This window comes from Bos indicus x Bos taurus, chromosome 13 (genome assembly GCF_003369695.1).
Source record: "Bos indicus x Bos taurus breed Angus x Brahman F1 hybrid chromosome 13, Bos_hybrid_MaternalHap_v2.0, whole genome shotgun sequence".
Lineage (NCBI taxonomy): Eukaryota > Metazoa > Chordata > Mammalia > Artiodactyla > Bovidae > Bos > Bos indicus x Bos taurus.
In genome coordinates this window covers 29,464,771-29,487,724 of record NC_040088.1, presented here as the reverse complement: position 1 = coordinate 29,487,724, position 22,954 = coordinate 29,464,771, and the positions used below count along the sequence as shown (strand labels likewise).

General features: G+C 54.4%; 2 protein-coding genes across 12 annotated transcripts; both read right to left on the bottom strand.

Moving 5' to 3' along the window:
• Positions 1-1,718: 1,718 nt before the first annotated feature.
• Positions 1,719-17,627, bottom strand: TPD52L2 (TPD52 like 2). Of its 11 annotated transcripts, XM_027559192.1 has the most exons (11): positions 17,464-17,627; positions 17,175-17,385; positions 16,886-16,993; positions 14,945-15,090; positions 13,058-13,206; positions 12,158-12,217; positions 8,405-8,506; positions 5,638-5,664; positions 4,832-4,873; positions 3,752-3,800; positions 2,686-3,266 (listed from the first exon to the last, which is right to left on the bottom strand). In XM_027559192.1, exons 4-11 carry the CDS (start codon positions 15,044-15,046, stop codon positions 3,171-3,173), a joined length of 627 nt encoding a protein of 208 aa, XP_027414993.1. In that variant the 5' UTR covers positions 15,047-15,090; positions 16,886-16,993; positions 17,175-17,385; positions 17,464-17,627; the 3' UTR covers positions 2,686-3,170. The 11 variants fall into 11 exon arrangements, with proteins under 11 accessions (XP_027414988.1, XP_027414990.1, XP_027414999.1 ...); XM_027559191.1 differs by lacking the exon at positions 16,886-16,993; XM_027559187.1 differs by lacking the exons at positions 16,886-16,993; positions 17,175-17,385 and having other exon boundaries at positions 1,719-3,266.
• Positions 17,628-19,238: 1,611 nt separating this feature from the next.
• ABHD16B (abhydrolase domain containing 16B) lies at positions 19,239-20,976 on the bottom strand. Its single transcript, XM_027559186.1, has one exon. It carries the CDS (start codon positions 20,714-20,716, stop codon positions 19,304-19,306), a length of 1,413 nt encoding a protein of 470 aa, XP_027414987.1. The 5' UTR covers positions 20,717-20,976; the 3' UTR covers positions 19,239-19,303.
• Positions 20,977-22,954: the final 1,978 nt, after the last annotated feature.

Below are 22,954 nucleotides of genomic sequence, written 5' to 3'. Positions count from 1 at the left end.
ACCTAGAAGCAGAAGGGCCAGATTCATATCTATGTCCTTTGATTCAAGAGGATGAAAGATTCCAAGCACAATCAAAGGTAAAAGGAGAGAATCAAATGGACCCAGTACCAATTTCAGAGTGAAGTTTCTTGGGCACTGAAAGAATGAATGAAGCAATAGACCTGGTACCTATTTCAGATCGAAGCTGAGTTGGGCACCGCACAAATGAATGAAGCAGGCCTTAGTGAGTCTTTCCTTGACCTACTAGTTCCTCTTTAGGTATATTCTAAGAAAATATTCCCAAATACAGAAAAAAGTATATCACTAAGCTGTTCTTGTAATAGTAAAAATGGAAACCTAAAAGACATTCAAATGAAACAATATAATTATAAAATGTATACAAAGTTACTTAATAGCATTGAAAATCCTTTTAAGAGCTCCTGAAAGTAAAATGAGCAAAATGCATATGTTAAATGTTTATAAAATAAGTCAACCTGTTTGGAGATAAGACAGGAATACTGTCAACTGTGGACAGTGGCTGCAGTCCAGTCCTGCCCTTCACAGGCCCTTTAGTGAGATCAGGTGGGCACCCTTATCCTCACCTTGAGAGGAAACTGGGACTTCATGGAAGCAACTTGCACAGCTGCCCTCCAACGCCAGCCCCACCACTTGCTACAACCCTTCAAGCTCTCAAAGCTCATCTCATGGGTCAATTACTTAGGGGAGCCACCTGAGGGCTAGGTCCATGTCAGGGTCGTCCTTGTCCCCCACAAGGCTTAGCAAACTCTTACCCACAAGACATTTAAATACTAAATAAATGAAGACCACTTGGAACCCATTTCATCATCAGAGAGGGTAAATGCTGACCACAGGCAATGGAGGAAGATGCTTTCTCCACTTGGCGCAGCTTCACACCTCACACGTCATGCTGTATGGTGTGGAGTGCTGGTCTGTCACATACAATTCACATGCAATTTGAAGTCATTCACTTTCCCTGCCTTTGCATCTGGGGCAAGTCATGCTCTCTGACCCAAGGGAGGTCCAGTGCTCTCAGTAAAAGGATTTCCCACTGGGCACATCCAAGAAGGGGGGCATTGCATGGTGCACTAAGGCAGTGCAGATGGAGGCTCTCCCAGAAGTTTTGGGGAGGTGCAGCCAGCACTCCAGGGCACAGCATTAAGAAGGAAATGCAGAACACAGGAAGTGTTAAGAATGGCAAGAGAATGAGAATACATATTCACATGTGCTTGTTTCTGCATGAAAAAAGCACTAGGAGGGTGAAGAGTTATTGGAAGATGGGTGGGGTCTGGGCAGGGAACGGGTTTGAGCCGGCCTGGTATCCAACCTGTCGAGGATGCATGTGCCCTTCCTGAAACACCACGGCGGTTACAGCTGCAAGTGGACAACCTCAGGAGTTCAGGCCCAAGCCCTTCAGTGTGTGAATGCTGGCTGGCCTGCCACCCTCTTGCTGCAGTGCCCACCTGCATGACTCTGGAAGCTTGGCATGGACTCACTGTAGCTTGGCTGGCTCCTCCCCATCCTCCATAGCCCTTCCCCAGAGACTCCCCAGCTTTGTCAACACACTCTCTCATGGCGCTGAAGATATGAAATTTGCATTTGAGACCCTCTGTCTCCTGCCTGCCTCTCCCCAAAGTGCAGGCTCCTGACAACAGGGATCTGGTCGGTTACCTGGCCACTCTTTCGCCACCTTCAAGTAAGAAACATCACATGAGCTGAAGTCCGTTTTCCCCCAAAGAAATGCTTTATTGACAAATCACCATTATTTACTTTATGGAAAAGAGAAACCCAGGATGCAATCATTATCCCTGCATCCTGCCTTCCCAACACACCCAATCTGAGACTCCACCACCAGGGAAAGAGCATGGAGCAGCATTCCTCCCAAGGCACAGCGTGGACTGCAGCTCCCCTACCCCCCAAGTGTCTGAAGTGACCAGCACATGCAGATACCAGGCAGCACATCACAGTCCAGCAGAGAGGACACTAAGCTGATGGCTCCTCCCCCTCAAAAGCACACACAGGCAGTCGAGGTCTCTGCCCACCAAGAGCCTGTAAGGCACAGAGCTGCCCCTCCAGATGCACCAGACATGGGGCCAGGGGTGAGGCTGCTGGGCTGTGGCAGCATCAGAGGAGAAAAAGATCTTTGTAGCTCCTGAGAAAAGGCAACAGCAGAGTCCCAGCTGACCCGAAGCCCCAGCCCTGACCTACCTGCAGGGTCTGCCTGCTGCTTGCCGGCCCCAGCATGTGGTATACCCACAGGCTGCAGCCGCTGACCGGGGAGGAGCCAGCCAAGGCTGGTTTGAGCAAGGGCAACGCCGGCCCTCCATGGAGGGGCTGGTCTTTCTCCTGCCTCCATCCCCACTGGCCAGCAGATGCTGCTGTGGTCACCAAGAGGAGAGAAGCCAGTTTCTACACAGGGATGGAGTGCACTCACGAAATAAAACACAGCACTGGCACAGCCGTGCTGCCCCTTGGCTGGATGCAGGGTTTTACATAATGCTCAAAACCCACTGAAGAATCCTCGTTTGTATATAAAAACATTATAAACAAAGCATAAGGCGATGTAAGGCGTGCATTTCAGCTTGAGTCCAAAGAAATACTTTCTAACTATGAGGCTAAAGCTGCTTCGCTTAGTTTTACTTTTTGAAAAACCCACTGCATGTATAGAAAATAAAGAATTTGCTTTTGTTAAAGCTAGATTGTTAGTGTAACAATTAGGCAGCAGCTGATAATCAGCTTCTTTCTAGGTCTCAGAAAATGGATAGTTTTCCTGTTTAGCATTTTGAAATTAAACTGCAGATCAGGCAGGGCTTTCTGGATGACTCGTCCTTCTGTGACTTACGGAAAGACTTTGGAAAACAGCGCATTTTACACTTACCACATCCCCCCCTTTAAACATGCTGACCAACTAAGAGATTTCCAACAGAAGCCTGGCTTTGGCTCAGTCACCCTGGTATCCACCACCCTGCCCACTCCCTGCCCTAAGGCAGGATGGCGAAATGATCTGCTGATCTGACACAGGGGTAGGCATCTGTGGACAAGGCGTGTTCTCTGACCCATGCGACCACGTCTCCACGGGGATGGCATAATTGTCCTCCACACACACCACTCGAAGTTGCAGTTGTGGCGATGAGGGTGTGCTTATTCCGTGGCCAGGCAAAGTCGCTACAGTCTTAGAAAGGTATGTGATCGGGCAACGGTCTGTCACCACTCCCTGTTGGGGAGGGAAGGTTGTCACCACCATTCTCTCTGCCACCGACAACTTTAGACTACAGATAGGGAAAGACCAAGAGAGAAAAGCATGAGACAGGGCACATACATGACAGATCCTACCTATGTCCCTCCTAAGAGTTCAAAGAGTCAATCTCTATGGGAATGTATGTAATTCATGCATATGATTCCTCTGATACATGAGGAATCAGAGTAGAAAGAGCAAGGCCCCAAAGTCTGCACACTGATGCACGCAGTCACGTACTGTATGACTTTCTCAAGACGACAGAAATGGAGAGCAGATTAGGGGTTGCCCAGAGTAGGGCAGGGGAAGGCAGGCTGTGGTCTCCGTGGGGATGAACTGTGCCCTGTCATGACTGCAACAGCGTTCTCTCCTGTTTGTGACACTGCTGGATGTCACCACAGGAGACCACACAGGGTACAAGGGCTCTCAGTATCAGTTCCTGTGACTGCACGTGAACCCACGTGACTAGTGACAGGCCGTGAGCCAGCATACTGGGTAGCCCAGGTCCAGGCCAGTTACCTTGATGGTCCCAACTCGGTCCTCAAACGACTTGAAGGTAGCAGAATTCCTTTAAAGAGAGAAAAAGATGTCAGTACTGTAAGGAACATGTGGTTGTGTGCCCTCCTAAATGTGAAGGGCCTTGGGGTTTGGGTCATCCTTTGGAAAGACCCTAGAGAGATCCCCAGGTCTCACTGTAAAAACATGACAAGCCAAAAGGAGGAGAGGGGGCACACACGTTCCAGAGGCTCCCCTAGGACAGAACTAGGGCTCCCCTAGGACAGAACTGAGACCAGCCACACCCACCAACTGCAGGACAGAGGATCTGCATGCCAGCAGCTGGTGAGATCCAGACTTCACGTGGGCGAACCACAGAACCCTCGACTGGACAGAAGGGGATGCTGGGCACGTGATTCCACTGCCCCCTAAATGCACACATCCTGGGGTTACTGAAAGTTCCATGTGTTCTTCACACAGATCTCTCACAGAAGTTGAGCAAGAGGAAAACTAAGGCTCATTCTAAGAGCAGAGAGTGATGAGGCAGAGAAGAAAGCAGGCCAGGCCCAGGTTCCCTGCCCTACCCCTTCCCTGTGCCCAGGCCACCAGAGGCAGCCTGTTAGTGACCCCCAGGCATGCTCAAGGAGGGGAGGTAGCAGCTGGGGCAGATTCTTCTGGGACGACGACAGCTCTGTGGGGACTCAGGCTGCACTACAGAGCAGGAGAGAGCATGGGTGGGGGCTTCAAGGAGGAACAGGCCATGGCTCTGGCTGTTCTCAAGATAAACAGTCTCTGTAAAAAGCTTGGAGACCCCTGGCAGCCTCCTGGGTGCTGGTGTGTGCAAGCCTCCCTGCCCCTTCCAGCCCAACCTGAGGGCAGCCCTGGAGAATCCTAGGTAGAGCCCAGTTTGGGCCTCACCCCCACCAGCTCTACGGCCTAGAAGGGGTGTCTCCCAAATCTGAGCCAGAGACTGATAGGGGAAGGTGGTTCCTGGTCAGGGGTGTGGGGGATGTGCAATGAACCAGCCAGAGCCACCCCCTCCCACCGGCCTCCCAGTGGGGTCCCGGCAGGCTCAGGCAGCTATGGGGCACAGGAGCACATTACCTCATGGCTGGCATACTTATGGAGTGGCGGATGGAGTGGCTGCTGCTTGGAAGCATGGGAGGAGCAGAGAAGGAAGAGTTAAGGCAAGGATAGGACCAGCTCCCCATGCAGGAAGCTGAGCCCCACCCCATGTACCAGGGAAGAACAGAGAAGCCTCACAAGCACCCCCCTCCAACCAGGAAAACTGACCCTGGTGCCCCTTGCATGGCCCCAGAAGTGTGGCACTGTAGGGGGAAGGCACCAGGACAGGGTTATTAAGATGCCCTCAGCCTAGGCATTAAAAACGTTTCTGGTGCAAAGAGCCACCAAGCATCCCATTTGATTTCACAGCAAGTCCCAGAAAAACAAGCAGGACAAGTATGAATATCAAAAGTCATGACTGTTCTGGAGTTCTTGGCCTCCAAGCAGGAGGAGCAGTTTGATCAACATGAGCTAAAGGACACTCAGGAGGCTGTCTGACCGGGGCCCAGGCACCCAAGCGCAGAAAGGAGACCAGCTCCCTGTCAAAGGCAGGACCACTCCTAGGGGAAGAGGACACGGGGACACAATGGCTCAAGGGCCAGCACAGCCTCTCCCAGGAAGAGTCAAGGTGAGCCAATGGCTACTCTGTGAGGCCAAGTTAAGAGTGGGCAGCAACAGTGCCCAGACAGCCACATAACCAGGGGAGGAGCCCTGTACCCGTCTCGCCACTGGTGACTGCCTTGCTGTGCTGCCCCCACCATCCACACAGCCCCCTAGGGCCGGCCAGAGCCTCCCAGACCTGAAGCATAGATAGCCCGGCCCGGCGCATCCAGTGTCAGTCTTACCTAAAGGAGTGTGAGAAGGGCCGAGCCCTGAGGGGCAGCAGCAGGAAGAGAGAAGAGAGGCAGCATTAGGAGGGGCATCCGGTCCCACCCCGGCCCTGTGTTCGAGACTACCCCACCGGGGGAGGACATGTGTCCCTGTCCGGCCTCTGCCCCACTCTCCCTCACACAGTTACATGAGGGACCTTTGAGACTGACTCTACCACAGGCCGGAGAGAAGGAACCCTGAGAAACAAGCAGAGCAAGGACGTGAGGCGCTTCTCTGCCCCCAGGGTCCGTACCTGACCCAGGACCCAGGACCCCATCAGCCTACACTCCAGCTGGGCCAGTGTGCCCCCCTGCACCTCGACAGGGCCTGCAACACCCCCAAGCACTTCACGCTTTGGCTCCATCACCACGGATAACAGAAGATGACCAAAAACCAGAACATATCCAAGGGCATCTGCTGGGGTTGGGGAGGAAGGGGCCACGGCTCCCCCCCTCCCCCTTGGTGGCCACCCCAACATGAAGATCGTTTCAGAAGTGACAGTCACATGGCCTGAGGCATCTGTTGTGCTCTGCTGGGCGGCAGGACCTACTCCGCTCGGCGGGAGAACAAGCCTCATAGTAAGAAGAGGTGCGTGTCCTATCAAAGGTCACCCAGCCGGATGGAGGCCCGACCTCACTCTTAACTGGGCCTCTGGCACTAATCCATTTCCCTGCCCCTGGAGATGCAGCAAGCCCCTCGACTGGGCTGCTCCTGGACGGGCCCCTCTAGACACCCGGGGGACTGCTGTCCTGAAGGACAGAGCAGCACCTGACCCTCAACTTGCGAAGGAAACCCCCTGGGCCTGGTTCTCTGTGTCAAGAAGTGGAGAACTTTGTCAGCTTCAAGCTCCAAACTACAGAGATTAATGGGCCTCGACCTCAAGCCACCCAAGACCACATGGTAAGGCAACAGGGACACACGGATAGGCCCCTCAGACTCAGTTTGCATCAGCACTGGGATTCAAGAGCAAAGGCAGCAGCAGGCACATGGGGCCTCAGGATGAGACGCCAGCCAACAGGAACCGTGACCAGGGGCTGGTTCCTCCACTAGCAGGGCTCACATACGGTGGGCATAGCACCAGCCACAACATGGCCACCCTGGGTTCTGAGCAGAATGGGGCACACTGAGCTCTGTCCTCCCAGAACGAAGCCACGTGTGTGAGAACTGCCCAGCTGGCTCGCCTGCACAAGCAGTTCTACCCTCTCGCCTGACTTCCACCTAGGATGCTCTGAACACATGCGACAGTGAGACTACTGAACACAAAGGCATGACACCGAAAGTCAGAGTAACGTTCCTAGAAGAGCACGAAGCAGACCTGTCACCTGCTTCAGGTGCTCTATCATCAGCCTGGCCCCCCTGGGAACGAGGCCAGGCCACGAGGGGCATGTGACCAGCTCACTGCCAGGCATTCCTCTGCCCAGCTCAGGTGGCCACAACGGGCATCCCACCCACCACCAAGTGAGACTCGTCCAGGAGGACATGTTGAGCAGTGCAAAGCCTAGGGGAGTGATGGCCACAGGCCCTCCTGGCCGCTGTGCAGAGCCCCGCTTGGGGGTCCCTCTTGTGTCCGAGTCACAGTCACCATGGGCCAAACTTGCATCTGAGGGCAGTCTGCAAGGACCCCTAGTGCAGGGGGAGCACCCCTGAGGCATGGACTGCCTACTGACTGTTCAGCTTCTCCAAAGGTTTAAATTTTTTCAAAATAAAAAGCTGGGGGTGAGGGAGTGAAAAGGTATAATGATATCAAACAATTAAGAACAAAAGGTAATCATGGCTCTGGGTACCAGCTGTCCTCTGCACAACTGGGTGGGTCCCGGGCTGGTGAGTGCCTGTGGCCCAGTGGCCAGGGCAGGGCTCCCACCTTGAGGCCCAGGAGGCAACCTCAGGCCATGAGGTGGGGAAATGCCTACTCTAAGCAGGCAGGAAGGGTGAGAAGTGAAGGGTCAGGACTGGGTGGACCCTCAACACCAAGTTCAGCAGGCCAGGCCCACAGCAACCCCATAGGATTATCAGCTATGAGGGGACAGGGCACGGCTGGCAGCAGAACCCAGGGCCAAGTCCAGGGTTCTGGCGAGGGGGCTGACCCATGATGCCCGCTGCTCTCACTGATTCACCCCAACAACCCAGAGGAAGGCCTGAGGGGCAGCAGCAGAGCCCAGAGCAGGAAACTCAGGGTGGAGTCTGGTGTGGGAGTGTCATGGCCATCAGGCTGGGGCAGGCACTGCTGCGTGCTGGCCCCCAGTTCCCCTGGCCTGCTTCAGAGGCACTCAGGCAGCCCCCATGGTCTTATCCAATTCCAAGGCAGACTGCTTGGTTGGGGGCCCTAGTGTGCACCCACACGCTCTCAAGAGCAAGCCAGGCAAACACACCACGCTTGTCCATGATTTGTCCAGGCTGCCACTGCCCCCAGGCCAGAATCATCTGTCCTCCATGGAACGTCAACAAGAACCACAGCCTTCACCAACCCCAAGTACAGTCACCCATGGGCACAGGGACCTCCCACACCTCACCACAAGGAAAAGGAATAACAAAGAGGCAACCAGTAGAGGCAGGTTTGTGAACCAACCGGTCTGGGGCTGGTATGGCCACACCTGTGGGTGCTGAGAAGCACCTGAGGTAAGTGCATCTGCCCACTCTGGCAGGCTTCCTGCAGACCAGACCCTCCAATGGATCTAAACACCCTAAAACCCCACCTGCTCGGCCCAGGTCTCAGGGCAGAGGTGTCGGACCAGCGAGTCTCACCTCATGTCCCCAAGCTTCCGGCTGATGGCAGAGCCCATGGTGGACAGGGCCGCCGAGGTCTTCTGTCCCGCCTGAGACAGGGTTTCCTGGGTTTTCTTGTAGCTGGAGGGAGAAACAGTGGTTAAATGAACCACACAGAAGGTGCAGCCACAGCCCATATGCCAGGGACAAGGCGATCAGAGAAGAGAGGGGGCGGTTGGGCCAGTAACCCGGGCCCCCAGGGAGGGGACTTGCATACAGACAGAGCAGCACTGCCAGGTCATGACTGCCCCCACCCTGCAATAACCCTGTCTTCTGTTCTTCCTATAACGCAGGCTTTCCTCCTCCCCCTGTGGAAACTCATTTCCCCACCTCCCCGACTTCCATAGCAAACAAGCCCACAGAGCCCAGGCACACAAGCCCCTAGGGGCCTCACATGGCTTCTCTTTTCTCTTCTTATCCAAGGCAGTCCTCCGAGGACATAACAGCTCGACTGCACCCACAGGGTTTGAGCCTGGCAGCTCAAACGGGCGGTGCCCAGCCGGCCTTCAGACCCCAAGCAGCCCCTCCAGCCCTCCTGTTCTATGTCTACCATGTCCTTTGAGAACGGGGAGACCTATCTCCACCTCATGCCACTGTTCTGGCTCAAGGAGGTGGTCTTGGCACCCCGTGGAGATCTCCTGCCCCACCCACCCACAAGATGGCTTGTGACCTCAATAGCAATGGGACAGGCACCAGTGAGGTACCTGGGCCACAGGGACGAAATGGACACCCCTGGGCCAATTCTGAGCCGCCAGCCCCCACCACAAACAGAAGACACAGCAGCCTAAACCCAGAGGCTCCTGCCGAGCCAACTTGGCACCCCAAGGAAAAGAGAGCTCAACATGGCAGAGGTGCCCACCAACTCCAGCCCTCCTGGAGTCACAGGGGTGGGCTTGGATGGCACTGGCTGGGGGCTCTTGGCCCCCTTCCGCATCTACCCCAAACCGTTGCCTGCAAGAGCCTCTGTATGAGCACCTGCTGCTCACATCCCTCAGGCTGGCCTTGTGCCTCAACCCCTGCACTCCTCATCCTGTGGGGATGGCCTTGTCCAAGCACCCTGGAGGGCCTCCTCTGGGCAGTGGCCCCTCACAGCACAGCGGGGCCTGGGCCTCAAAGCATGAGCTGCTTCCCAGCAAGTCTGGAAATACCTTGAAGTCACTAAGGTGTAGAGTTTATCTTAATTTCCAGGAAGATCAGTAATTCTTGAACATACTGTTAACAGGGGGTAGAAAACAAGTTCCAAAATCCTTGCTAAAGACTGTGCTTCTGGGTTTTTTAAATTCAATAATAATAAGATGTCTAATTCTCACTCTAGGCCTTAAAAAATCTGACACCCAAAAATTCCTCCCCCAGTGACAGTCTGACACAATCTCAGAATTAAAATGAACAGGAACTCAACATCCAACCAACCTGCCCAGTGACCCAAGGATCTGGACAACTGGGCCCTGGACAAGCTCCCCTCAGCGGAGGAACAGGTCTGTTCTAGGCTGCAGCTGATTCACACTAAAACCCACAGTCCACACCCTCCTCTCAGAGGGTTTCCAAATGGACTGTCCGGCAGTTCCCTCCGGTGCCCCAACCCGATGGTGCCTTCACCCAGAGATGCCCCCTAAACCATGGCCTGTCTTGGCGTCTCACAAGATATGGCAACAGAAGTGGAGCGTCCAGAGGGCGACTCAAGGGTGCTCAGGCACAAGGGCCACTCCGGGCTACTCTGCGGGGCAGCACCCCGCTGGGACGGATGTGGTGCAGAGGCCAGGATGTGTCTGCGTCCAATAACTCAGCCCAACCTGTGCTTGAGAGCACCAGGCTATGCCATGCTGCTTGACTGTCGGTGAGAGGGAGGTACCAGCGGGATGCTCCTTCTCCGGGATCCTCCCTTGGGGGGGTCTGTCCCCACCTCCCACTAGTGGGGGCACATGATCCCAGACTGGCCAGAGGTGAGCTCCCTGACCCCAGTGAAAGCCCAATGACTCCCATACTGGGCCACCTTGTTGTTGGGCTACAAGGATGGGAAGATACGGTCCTGCCTCACCAGGCCCCCTTGACCACAGAGGAGCTGCTTGAGAACAAATTTGCTGTGGGGAGGGTAGAAGGGTGACACAGGCTGGGAGTGCTGGTCAGAGCCCCAGGCGGGCAGCCTAGAGTGGTGGTTTCTCACCAGATGAGGCCTACCCCTCCTAAGCTGACACTATCTTTAGCTGTACCTTCTGTCACCTGCAACCAAATAGGTTAATATGCCAATGAGTGACTGCAATTCATTGATTTTCACTCTAAGCATGATTTTAATTTGATCTACCTAAGAAAGGATCCCATGAGGTGATGGTTTCATGACCAATAAAGCATGGCTGCTGAATCAACAGCTGGGTTGAAACCCCAAGTGGCATCAACCTACTCACTACCGCATCGCTATACCAGAGCCAAGCACTCAGGCTGCAGACACCTCACTTCCTCCCTTCCTGGCCACGCTCCATTCACTAAAAGGGATCCACAACCACAAGAATTAGGGAAGACAGGGTGCTGGCTCAAGCCACACCATCCCCTCCAGAGGCTGTGGGCAAGGAACCCTGGTAATGGCCTCCTGCAGCCACAAGCCAGGCACCTCGAGACTGCAGAACAGCTGTCTCGTGCTGTCCCCCTCCTGTGCTGTCACTGCAGAGACTTCTCCAGGCCTGACAACTCTCCCAACAGATCTGGGGCTCAGACCTCACTGCCTGACGAAGCACGTGAAAAGAGCCCATCTTGCCAGGCACACTTACAGGCCCAGAGCCATGGAGTTCCTTCAGAGGAGTCAGAACTGTGATCTGAGGAAGCAGTGCCCCAGCAGCTGGCTTTCCAGAACAGCACCAAGACCTCCCAAAACGATTCTCAGCCTCGGTCAGCACCATGAGCCTGCCTCTAGCCAGGGGCCACCCTACCAAGCCACAGCATGGGAACTCCAACTGCCAGACCCACCTGGTGCCCGGCTGCCCTCACGAGCCTAGGCTGCAAAGGCTCCATGGGGAGCCGGCCAACCTGGGCTTCTAGACACCTCCAAGACAAGCTGGGTTGCAACTGTTTCCTTTCAGCCCAATGCAGAAGGGCTTTCTGCCCATGCCTTCTGGCAACCACAGTTCTTCCTTCTAAGCAAGACATCCCAGAAAACGATTTTAAAACACTGCACCACCCAGTTCAAAGGATATAATCAGACTAGAGTACAAATGAAGCGCCATTATCTATTTCACGGATCTCAGGTAAAATGCCAGGAGTCCTTTTGAGCCTAAGCTCTGACAGACAGAGCCACCATGAAGGTTCCATGCCCTGCTTCTTTGTGTTTCTGTGCTTGCCTCTCAGGCCAAAGGACCTACTTAAAGATCTGACCCACACAGCCCATGCTGTGCTGACTCCAGAGCCACCCCTCAGTGCAGGTGAAGCCCCAGAGTACCACAGCTGGAGCCAGGTCTGCAGGAGGGGAGCACCACCAATCTGTCACCAGACTGACCCCCGCTCTGGGCTCTTATCCAAGGGACACATGTCAGGAGGGGGTTCCCAGCGCCATCTGGGAGCTGAGTGAACTTGCTTCTGCACCTGCACTTTTCTCCAGTAGAGTTTAAAAGGATATTTTATGTTTGAGAAGAATAAAATTATATGAAAAATAAAACAGCCAAGACACACCACAGCTAGTAAGCTGAACTGAGTGTGCTCGGCCTTCCTATCCCTGAAAGCCGTGTCAGGAGGGGAGGAGGCACTCACAGGTCTGACTGGGTCACTTTCTCATTCCACTCTCCGAGTTTCTCAGAAGTTTTCATGTAGCTAAAAACAGAAAGTCTGTGGTAAATTATTTAGAAAAACTACTTCAATGCAGGTTTCAAACTGCATATGAAATTCCAAGGAAAACAGAAGGACCAGGGGGCAGGAAGACTGGCTCTCCAGCCTGATTCTGCTCAGGACCTGGTCAGCAGGCTGGGTGAGGCCAGGGAGGCATGGACAGGCCTGGCTAGCCCTCCTGAGGCCGAAGGCAGGCCTGCCCACTCAGCAGAAGTTGTCTCTCAGGAAACAGCTGTGAGGAGCATGAAGGGCACTGCCACGGCCCCAAAAACAACTCTTGACAGCCACCTTTTGGGTTTAAAGCCTACAAGTTTCTAAGACAGAGAACTGGGTTTTTCATAAGTGAGATTTATGAAATTCGATTTGGTCTTTCAGTGGGACACAGCTTCTCAGACAATGTGAAACATTTCCCACCCACCCCACCCCACCTCCTTGGAGAATATGTTTCAGAGGAGCCACACGTCTGCACTCCCCAAATCCAGAGCTGGGTCAGAGGTTCTGGGGCCGTGATCATGTCACACTCACAAGGACTCATGCCCACTTCAGCAGACACTGACCTATGGGGACCACTGGAAAGCCAGTCTCATTAAGCACCTAATTGGTATTCTCTCCAATTTAGACCCTGCAACATACTCTTGTCAATTTCTGCTGGGACAACTAGCATGTTCACCACCTTTTAAAACCATATGTGCAGACTCTAAACTCTTGAGTAAACCAAATTCAGATTTGTTTGCTGCCAAGGATTCAGTGCCCTGAGAGGGCAGCTTCCAGGGGGCACACCTTATCCCCAGGACTCAAGGCCCCCTCAAGCAGGCGGACACTCACGCATTGGAGACCTGCATGTCATGCCAACTCCTGGACAGGTTTTGCTTCAGGCCCTCCAAGGTGGAAAGGCCCAGCTTCCTCTTCAGCTCACCACAGTGCCTCTCCTTGGCTGCCAGCACCTGGCGCAGAGTGACAATTTCCTCTTCCACCTGCAAAAGCATGCAGTTACCAGGCTTCAACCACCACTAGGGCAGGAAGTGACTGACATCCTTATGCATACTACAAAGAGGGTTTCTCAGAATCACATGAGAATTCTCCATTTACAGAAACATAACTTGACTTAGGAATAGTCTACAGCGGCCATCGCTTCTGTTTGTATTTGGTACCAGCACCTCAACTTTCTCTGGAGAACTGTCCTGCCCCCCTCAGCTGAGTGTCTACCCACAGATGGCAAGCCAGGTCTGTCAGAGTTCTGAACTGGGTGTGTAAAGACAGCAGCCCCTTTCTGTCTAGGCTCCAGGTCTGGACATAGGTAACAAAAGGTGGAAAGGTGGGCAGGCAAGCCGCATCTGCACCCAGGGGGAATTCCATACACAGAGGGAAGGAAGCAGAGCTGACAGACGGATGGCCAGAGACCCACATGACAAAGAAACAACCCTTAGGACATCTGTGTTCCCAAGGTCAGCTGTAAGCCTTGGCAAAAGCCACTTACACAAGTCCAAAGAAAATTCTTTTTTGCTTAGTGTAGTATGAGTATGAGTGCAGTATGAGGACAACAGGAAAAATCTTGACAAAAAAGACAAGAACTTTCTCATGTCTTAAAGAGTGGATGACAAAAAGAAGGCTTTAGAGCCATTCTGCTTCAGATTCTCAATAGTTTCAGCTTCTACATGAACAGCTACTCTAAAAAACCATCCTTTCTTTAAAAAGTGACTGTTTGGATTAAGGCATTAACAGCCGCTTAGAGCCCTATCTGGCTAATCACTAGATTTTGCTTTAGAAAATACTGAAGAAAGCAACAATTCAAAGTCAAGGATCACCCAAGGCCAAACTATTACCAGTCACTCCAGCAGTGACACTTGGTGACATTAACTTTCCGTTTATGGTGTCATGGGCACATGGGTTTAACAGCCTGTGGACACACAGGCTGACATTTTAACATGAGAGCGTCTCCACTTTACAATTCACCTCTGAAAAAGACATTGTGGTTTTATTCTCTAAACCAGTATGTCCTGAAATAAAGGGCAAAACACAGGCTTCCTGGGACTTCCTGCTGTTTCTCCTTTAACCTCTGCTCAATTCAGAAAGGGTGGCTTCCTCTGCATTCTAAAATCTGGTCCTGGGGCCAGGTTCATTCACAAGACCAGTTCTGCTCAGACCCAAGCCTGGACCCAGGATGTTATCAGGACTGGCTTGTCTCCCAAGATGAAGCAGAGAACTGCGACAAGTGTGCTCCAGCCCCCGCCTGACTGATGCTGACAAGTGCACTTCCCCAGACTCTGGAATCTCAAGTGAATCACTATCAGGCTCTGTTACCACATCATAAAAAGAAACACTCTTGGCAGTTGGTTTGAATAAAAATTATATGCAGAGACTTTTATTCTTAATTCCTATTTCTTCTTAAATAACTCTCACTTTGAAAAGATCACATGAAAAAAGAAGGAAAATGAAGATCCAGGGGCAGATACATCTGTGGGATCTTGAAAATGTCATGTTTATTCCAAAAGGGAAACCCACAGCAGATGGAGTGCTCAGAGCAGCCGCCCATGTGGATACTCCCCTCACAGAGAGCCTGCAAAGTGCCAGACACACACAAGCCAAGGCTGCAGAGGACAGATTCTGTGGGGTTCCCAGGGCAATTCCCCTGGAGCAGAGTCAGCACTCCAGCTCATTTTTAGGCAGAGAGGACCGCACAGCAACCCCGAGCATATAGCCAAGACACAGCACCTTTGCAAGCTCCGCCCTGAGCTCCTCGGCCTCGGTCTCCGTCAGACCCTCGACAGCAGGAGCCTGGGCAGCCACCGCTGTGTCCACAGGGACATCCGTCATAGAGTCGGAGAGCAGACCTTTGTTAGGAGAATTCAGGTTGATATCTGCCAGAGACAAAATGTGGTCAGAGTGCATCAAGTAAGAAGTCATAGACGAATAAAGTGGGCAGAGATTCCGCCTCCCCCTGGGGAGGGGGACAAGACAGGATTTGGAGAAAATGCCTTTTCTCTGAAAGGTTCTACAATGATGGTTGTGGCCACCAAACAAAAAGCAGCCACATCTCAGACCATGTAAGTTGCTTCTTCAGGTTCCAGAAATGCTGGCACAAGGCAGCCATTCCCTAAATCTGGCTCCTCCTGTAGAATACTCTCTTCACAGGCAGAAAATCTTTGCTACAAACAAAGCAGCTGGAGCCAACAGATCTTCCTTTTTTTTTTTTTTTTTAAAGGAGAAGGAACTTAATACAGCTGTAAATACAGTCAGCATCATTTTCTAATCAGCTGCTCTGCCAGGGCACAGGCTGACACACAGAAACACAGTCATCCAGGCCCTGTGGGGAGTCACCAAAACAAAACCAGTTTAATTCATCCTCAACCCGCATCCCGCAGCACGGAGGCTGCAGCAAGGCACAGGGGGAACACTACCTCACATACCTTGCTACATCCAGATCAGGTTCAATCCCTGTATCAAATGTTTTTTTCACATTAAATGCATTTTCCTGTATGAACCAGAGGTTTACAAGAACAATAGGTCTATATCAGTTCTTCTCAATTCAAACACATGACCACCGTTTAGTATGTCGTACAGTCAACACTGAAAACATCTTCCTTTTCGATCAGCACGTTCTGTGAACAAACAAGCTCTGAATGGTATTTGGCACACTTAAAAGTAAACTAAAGGGAATTCTCTGGTGGTCTAGTGGTTAGGACTCCGCTTTCACTGCAGAGGGCCTGGGTTTAGTCCCTGGTTGGTGAACTAAGATACAAGTCAATTGGCTTGGCCACGTAAATATATAAATAAAAAGGCATAAAGGTTGCAAAGAAATAAAATTGTCTTAAATTGCAGATATGACTATCTACTTTAGAAATCCTAGAGTCTGCTAAAAATAAAATGCACTTAAAAGCAAAGAAGCTCTATTTAGCTGGCTGTGTCATTCCCTTCACATGTCCACACAGCTGGAGTCAGGCACTTCTATGGTGCTCTAGAGATGCTCACTAAATTAAGCGTGTTTTGTTTTCTTTTAAATCAATTGACCCAAATTTTTAACTCAGATCAACCAATGTGGTTTTACTTACATCACTTGTATCTGCTATGTTGAACCTACTTAACTCTTAAATTCATTAAATACTTTAAAGTCTTTACAACTTTTCTATTTTTAAAAACCAACGCTCACAGACAGGTAGTGTCTACCTATAAATCTAAAACTGGATACTACGGAAATCACCCCCAGATGAAACTATACACTCACCAATTATGCTGGGCACTGCCCAGTCACTGGGGAAGACCCCCTGACTTACAGAAGACCAAGACAGGAAAGTGTCTTACCAAAGGACCTACAGAGAACAAGCACTGACTGGTGCAGTAGGCAACACTGGGGGCTAGCCCCTCACCTGGGTGAGTCGCAGTTCAGCCTGTATAATCATCTGCAAAACGGGGGTAATACAAGGACCAATCTAAACAGGTTATTCTGAAATGGAAAAAGATCTCAGAAACAGACTTGGTATGATGTCTGGCACATAGCAAGTGTTCAGTAAGTGTTTTCTGTTGTTCTTATGACCAGAACCCAGTGCATGTAACGAATTCTAACGTTTAATTAGTATGCCCATACAGGTCAAACAGTAGAAGAACATCCTGAAATTATCCAGTAAAGTTACATCAATGTAGTTTTAATCACCACACCCTCTAGAGCTCCAGGATGGAAGACAGACTTGTATCACGTCCTCAAAATCTCAAGCTTCTGGGCCCGCTCCACACCCGCCGCGGCCACCTCAAACTGGTCTGGGATGTCTGTTCCGGAAAGAGGCCTGGTATGCTGGGTGTGCCCCTGACTCACTGCACCCGTCCTCCTCGAGACAACTCCGAGGTAGGCTGGGCTCCGAGCAGTGTTGCCACCCAAGGGGCGCTGCGCCCAACGCGAGGGCGGCGTTGCCTCCCCTCCCCCTCCCCCCGCCCCGGCGCCGCTCGGCACCTCGGCCAGCGTCCAGGACCGGATGGAGTGTCCCCAAGGGCCATGCGCAGGATCTGAGGGCGGTCCGCCGGGCAAGCGTTGGGCGGGGGTGTAGTGACGAAACCCAAGACTCAGGGGCGACGCAAGGGCGCCGGGTAACCAGTGCTCGGAGCAGTCCCAGCCGGGGGCGGAACGCCTGCTTGCAGCAACTTCTAGGCCAGGCGCCTGGGAGCTGAAGAGGGACAGCGGGGTAGGAGGGCGCAGGCGGAGAGGCCCAGAGCCCACCAGGCGAGGCGAGGCCCACACGTACCTTGGCCGGCGGAGTCCATGTTTAGATGGCTACCCGGCCGCAGCTGGCGTTGAGACCCGGTTTGCGGGCGCAGTGGGAGTCAAGCGGGCCGCACCAGGTGTAACTCGCCGCGTACACAGCAGCCAGCGGAACCTCCTCAGCAGCCGCGGCTTACGAAATCAACAGCGCGACGACCCACTTCCGCTTTGACGTGCGCTCCGCCCTCGCCCCGCCCCCTACGAGCAGTGTCCAACGAGAGAGTGTTTTGGCCCCGTCCCGCTTCAACCTGATTGGCCGAGGCTGCGGATGAAGTCGGAAACAGAGGTCGATCCACCAGCGAGACATACAGGTAGAACGGTCTTGAGGGGCTCGAGGAAGGTGGGAAGTGGGAGGACCGTGCTTCATCGGGCTATGAGAGTCTGAAGCTGGGCATGTTGGAGGTCCCCAGCCTGTTTGCCACTGCCAGCTCACTTACTTTGGCGGGTCAGACTGAGGCCGCTCTGAGACCTGACCCCCTGACTTTGGGATTCTTTTTCGAGTCCTTACTTTCTGTAGAGATTTTTAAGCATATGGGGATTGCGTGGAAAAAGGCATGACCACCTGTTCCCTCTCCGGGTTGGAGCCAGGTGGGGCCCTCACCCTTACAGATGAGGAAACTGAGGCCAGAGTTACTTGTCATCACTCAGCTAGTTGAGTTGCCTCCAGATGACTCTGGAGAAGTTGCCTAGATTTGTCAAAGGAGAGGTATATAGCCGTTAGGCAACCCGGTCCCACTAAAACAAGTCCCACAACTACCCTTCTTTGGCTACCTAGTTGCCTCTGCAAGCAACCATTTAGTGGTATTCAAACCCTCAAGGATCTGACCTTTCTGGACAGCATTCCACCTAACAGCCAAGTCACTCTGCATGTACTGATCCCTAGGAAGGAAGCCCCTTCCTTTACCTGGGTAACTCTGATTGTCTCAGTTCAAAGCTCACCTCCCCACAGGTCTTCCTGGTACTTTAGGTCACCCTACTTACCTGCCTCTGCCTGCACTGGCCCAGGTGCATCCAGGCCAGGTCCTGCTCTGCTGCTGTCAATTATATGCCTGCCCCACTTACCTTCTTTCAGTTTTTCCAGTTTCCAGCTGAACCCACCCTGGCCAGTTCCTATCCCCAGTGGTTGCGAACAGCTGGTAGTCCCTGCTTCATGCAATTTAGGGGAGGTGGTAAGGAAACAACTGTATTACAGATGGTGGTGGGCAGAGGGCCTGTCTTTCATTTTGTATGGCATCCCTGAGCCAGGAACAAAGCAATGAGTGGTCAGTCAGGTATGTCTGTAGTCCCACTAGGACATGCCACTTACTCTGAATCAGTGGTTCCAAGGTGAACCCCATCCTGTAGAAGCCAGGAGTGGGGTAGAGGAACCCTATGAAGCAGCAGCACTGCACTTGCACTCCTGAGGAGGAGTGCCTTCCAAAGCCAATGTCCTTTCATAGTTACGAGCGACTTTCACAGACCCTTCAACATGCATCTTTCCCAATCATCCTGTAACCCAGACCAGGTGAAGGACGCCTCCTGGCATCCCACAGCCTGTGTTCCCACCATCCTCTCCAGGTGTCAAAGCATCCATCACACAGGGTTGCCATAAACTGGGTCAGGTTAATCTTTGCATTCCCTTTACCAGCTGGGAGCAGATTGGAAGGGTTCACAAGTGTTGGAGAGAAAAAGAGACAGGAGAGAGGGAACACCCCAGTGAGCGAGAGAGTGCAAGATCCCTCTGCACTCCCCCACCCTCCGCCAGACACCAGGTCGGGATCCAGGGCAGGGCCAGCTTTACTGGTTTGGGGTGGGGGTTGGGAAGGGACCTGCAGAAGCACCGTCTACAGCCTCCAGGGCAACTGAAAGTCCTCGGGTTCCAGCGGACTGCAATGGGTCGCCTCCACGTTTTTGAGGTGCTTGCGCGCCAGGAATAGCGCGAGCTGCCGCCGCCGCCGCGGGCTCAGGCCCTGGCCCACTAGCCAGGGGAAGGCTAGCCCATGCGACCCCCAGGTCTCCTCGTCCTCCTGCTGGTCCTCGCAGTGCGTGAGGTAGGAGCGCAGCAGGGATAGGCACCATTCGTCGTCCACGCGGTAGCGCGCATAGAAGGCGGCCTCTTGCGCCAGGCTGCCGGCGCGCAGCCAGCGGGTAACGATAGCCAGGCCCTCGCGCGCCATCACAGCGGGGTAGCGGTGCTGCAGCAGGCGCAGGAGCAGCTCGTTGCCGCGGTTGCCCTCCACGACGCCCGACGGCAGGGGGCGCAGGTGGCCCGCGGTGCTAACCACGTCGTCCTGTGTGCGCCGGAGCAGCAGCACCGGCCCAGGGTAGCGACACAGCTGTTCAGCCACGTTGAGATTGAAGTGCTCACGCACCGTGCGCACCACCAGCCCTTTCCAGCTGTGGGGCATGACCTTCAATGCCAGCGGCACGAGATCGTCGAAGGTGGCATCAAGCACAAGCGCGCCCAGCTCCGGGTACGTCATGGTGGCCCACGTGGCCGTGAAGCCACCAATAGACCAGCCATAGACCACCACGTGTGCGGGCGGGAAGTGCAGGCGGTGCAGCGCGTACTTGACCACCACGTCCATGGCATTGGCATCATGCTGAGGGAACGGCGCGCCCGTGCTGCCCCCGAAGCCCGGGTGGTTCCAGCCCAGCACCGAGTAGCCGGCCTCCAGCGGCGCCGATAGGCAGCCCATCTCGTAGAAGCCGGCGTTGCCCTCGCAGCAGATGACCAAGCGCAGGCCGCGGCCGTGGCTTCCCGGGTCCTGGCGGCGGTCCATGAACATGGTGTCGATCTCGTTGCCGTCACAGGCCACCAGCTTGGCGCGCCGGCCACGGTAGCGCTCCACCAGGCGCTCCTGGCCTTGCTGCAGCAGCGGCAGCAGCGCACGCGTCATCAGGAACATGGAGCCGGGGTACACAAGCCAACGGCCCAGCGAGTGGGCCAGCGCGTAGCTGGCGAGCTGGCTGGGCAGCTCGCGGATCTGCTGCAGGAGGCACTGCGCCTGGCTGCGCGCCGCGCGCGGCAGCCGAACCGGCGAGTCCTCGCCCAGCGCTGCGCCCCGCAGTAGCCACACTCCCGCAGCAGCCGCCGCGCACGTCAGCGCGCGGTGACTGCTGCCGCTCCCGGCGGCGGCGCGCACGTCATCCCAGCGGAAGTCCACCGGCCAGCCTCGGAAGTTGTAGGTGTAGTTGGCTGTCAGGTAGATCTTGAACACGTGCACCAGCGCTTTCACGAAGCAGACCACGCACATGGACACGAGGCCTTGAGTGCTGACCGAGCCCTAAGACCCAGTCGCCGGCCTGGTGTTGGGGTGGCGGTGGGAGGTCCAGACCCGGCCCAGCGGGCGGCGGCAGGGGTGGGCGCGCCCTAGGCCGCCTCAGGCCGTCTCTTTGGGGCTTGGCCCCCGTGGCTTTTGTGACCTGGGCCCGCTGGGGCCCAGGGAAGTCGGCCTCTGCCTGGCTCGGACCAGCTTTGTGAGTCACCGTTGCCTGGGAAGAGACCTGTACACAAAGGGTTCGAAGGCGTGGTGGACCCAGTTCTGCCCCGCCCCCCCCGGGACACTGCCTCAGAACCTCGGCGCAGCCACACCCTCAACAGGCCTTCTCTGACCCGAATCTCGAGATTTCATTAGCCTCTCACCTAAGGGCAAGCCCACCTCCACCTAAGCCTGAGCAGCGCCCCGCACCCTCCTCCCTGAACTGTAGGTGGACACACAGGTCGGAAATCGACAGTGCTGACCTCTTCCTGGGTCTCACTGAGAAAAATGCAGGGCCGCCCACCCCCTTGAACCAGCTTGCGGTGGGAACCACCCGCCCTCCTTCCCCCAAGTACCCACCCTGGTGGGAGAGGGACCAGAGGCCGGAGGAAGCAGCCCTGGGGATCAGGCTGTGAGTCTGAAAAGGCTGCATGGGCCCCGCCTCCCCCACAAGCAGGGTGAGGGAGAGGGGAGTGGGTTGGGGGAGCAGTTCTCTGCCAGCACTCCAGGGGCAGGGGCAAAGCTCATGAAGTCCCTGGGGGAGCAGTGGAGGATGGCTGCTGGGGCTCTTTGCTCACTGCCTGTACCCCGGCCCTCCGCACCTTCTTTCCCAGGAAGGGGTGAGTGCAGGCTGGAAACCCCCGCCTGTTCTGCATCCTCTTTCCACTGGCGCCTGCAGAGGCAATGACCTTCTCCAGGTGGGTCCTTCCTGGCCAGTGTTCCTCATTTTGAGCCCCCGGTTGAGCCCTCCTCCCCCAGAAACCACCCCACAAGCTGTCCCTTCCTCTTTTCTGGAGGGCTTTATTGGGTTCTCCTTTCTGTCCTGCACCAGTGAGAGCTGGCCCACCTGATGAGGGTGAGACAGAGTCCTGGTGGGCAGGGAGGCAGGGAAGAGCCAGGCTCCAGGGGCGCCTTCAACAGTTGCATGGACCTAAAACCCAGCCCACTCCTTGGAACCCAGGAGGCCCGGAGCCCAGCCCTCTGGGAAGGGCTCCAGGCCCAAGTTCGCTCTGTTTTAATGCTCTGTGCAGCTGAGTTGGAGGCATTGCTGGCCCAGTCAGCCCCCACCCGGCTTGGGAAGCAGAGCTGAGGATCACTGCTGTCCTTTGGGGTTTGTGGGCAGGAGGGGTCGATGGGCAGTGAGTGAGCTGAGAGGGTTGAATGTCCATCCTCCACCCCCATTGCCAGGTAAAATACAGAAAACCCAGTTAAAGTTCAATTTCAAGCAAACAACTGAAGCTTTCTGAGTATAAGTATGTCCCAAACATTGCATGGAATATACTCATATGAAAATATTGCTTATCTGAAGTTCAACTCTAACTGGATATCCTGGTTTTTTGCTAAATCTGGAAACTCTACCCCCAGGACGCCTCCCCCCAGGCTCTGAGGTCCAGATCTTCCTGATCATCCATCTCCTATCCCACTCCGGGCTATTTCACTCATCAGTTAGGTCCTGAGACCCAAGAGGGTGGCCCAGGGTCCACTGTCCCCCTTGGCAAGGGCTCCGCTCCTATTCCTTCTGCCCTGTAACCACCTCGCCTCTCTCCTGTGTCTTGGGTGGCAGCAGGGGCAGTGGGGGAACCTGGGTCAGGTGATGGGCAGAACGTCTGGGGGATGGGTGGTCCTAGCCGTCCTGAGCTGTCCACCCAGCCCTGAGGTCAGAGGTAGAGATGGGACCTTGAGGAGGATGTGGCATTTCCTCTCCTAGGAACCTCTTTCATAAACACATATCCTAGCATGGTGGGTGGGGGGAAAGTGCAGACTCAGAGGCTCCAGATTCATCTTGTGAGCCCTCAGGAGCAACCCCAGCAGCAGAGCAGAGGCCCTGTGTCGTCCTCAGTCCGAGTCCCGGGAGACACAGAGGATGCAGTGGGGTGTACTGCAGGATGGTCCTGCAAAGACAGGTTGGGTGCGGAGGAGCAGCATCCTTCTGGGGGCAGCCTCCCATCTTGGTTGGAAATAGAGGCTTTCCTTTGGCCAGGCCCACATGCCTGCCCTTGGCTCCCCCGGAGG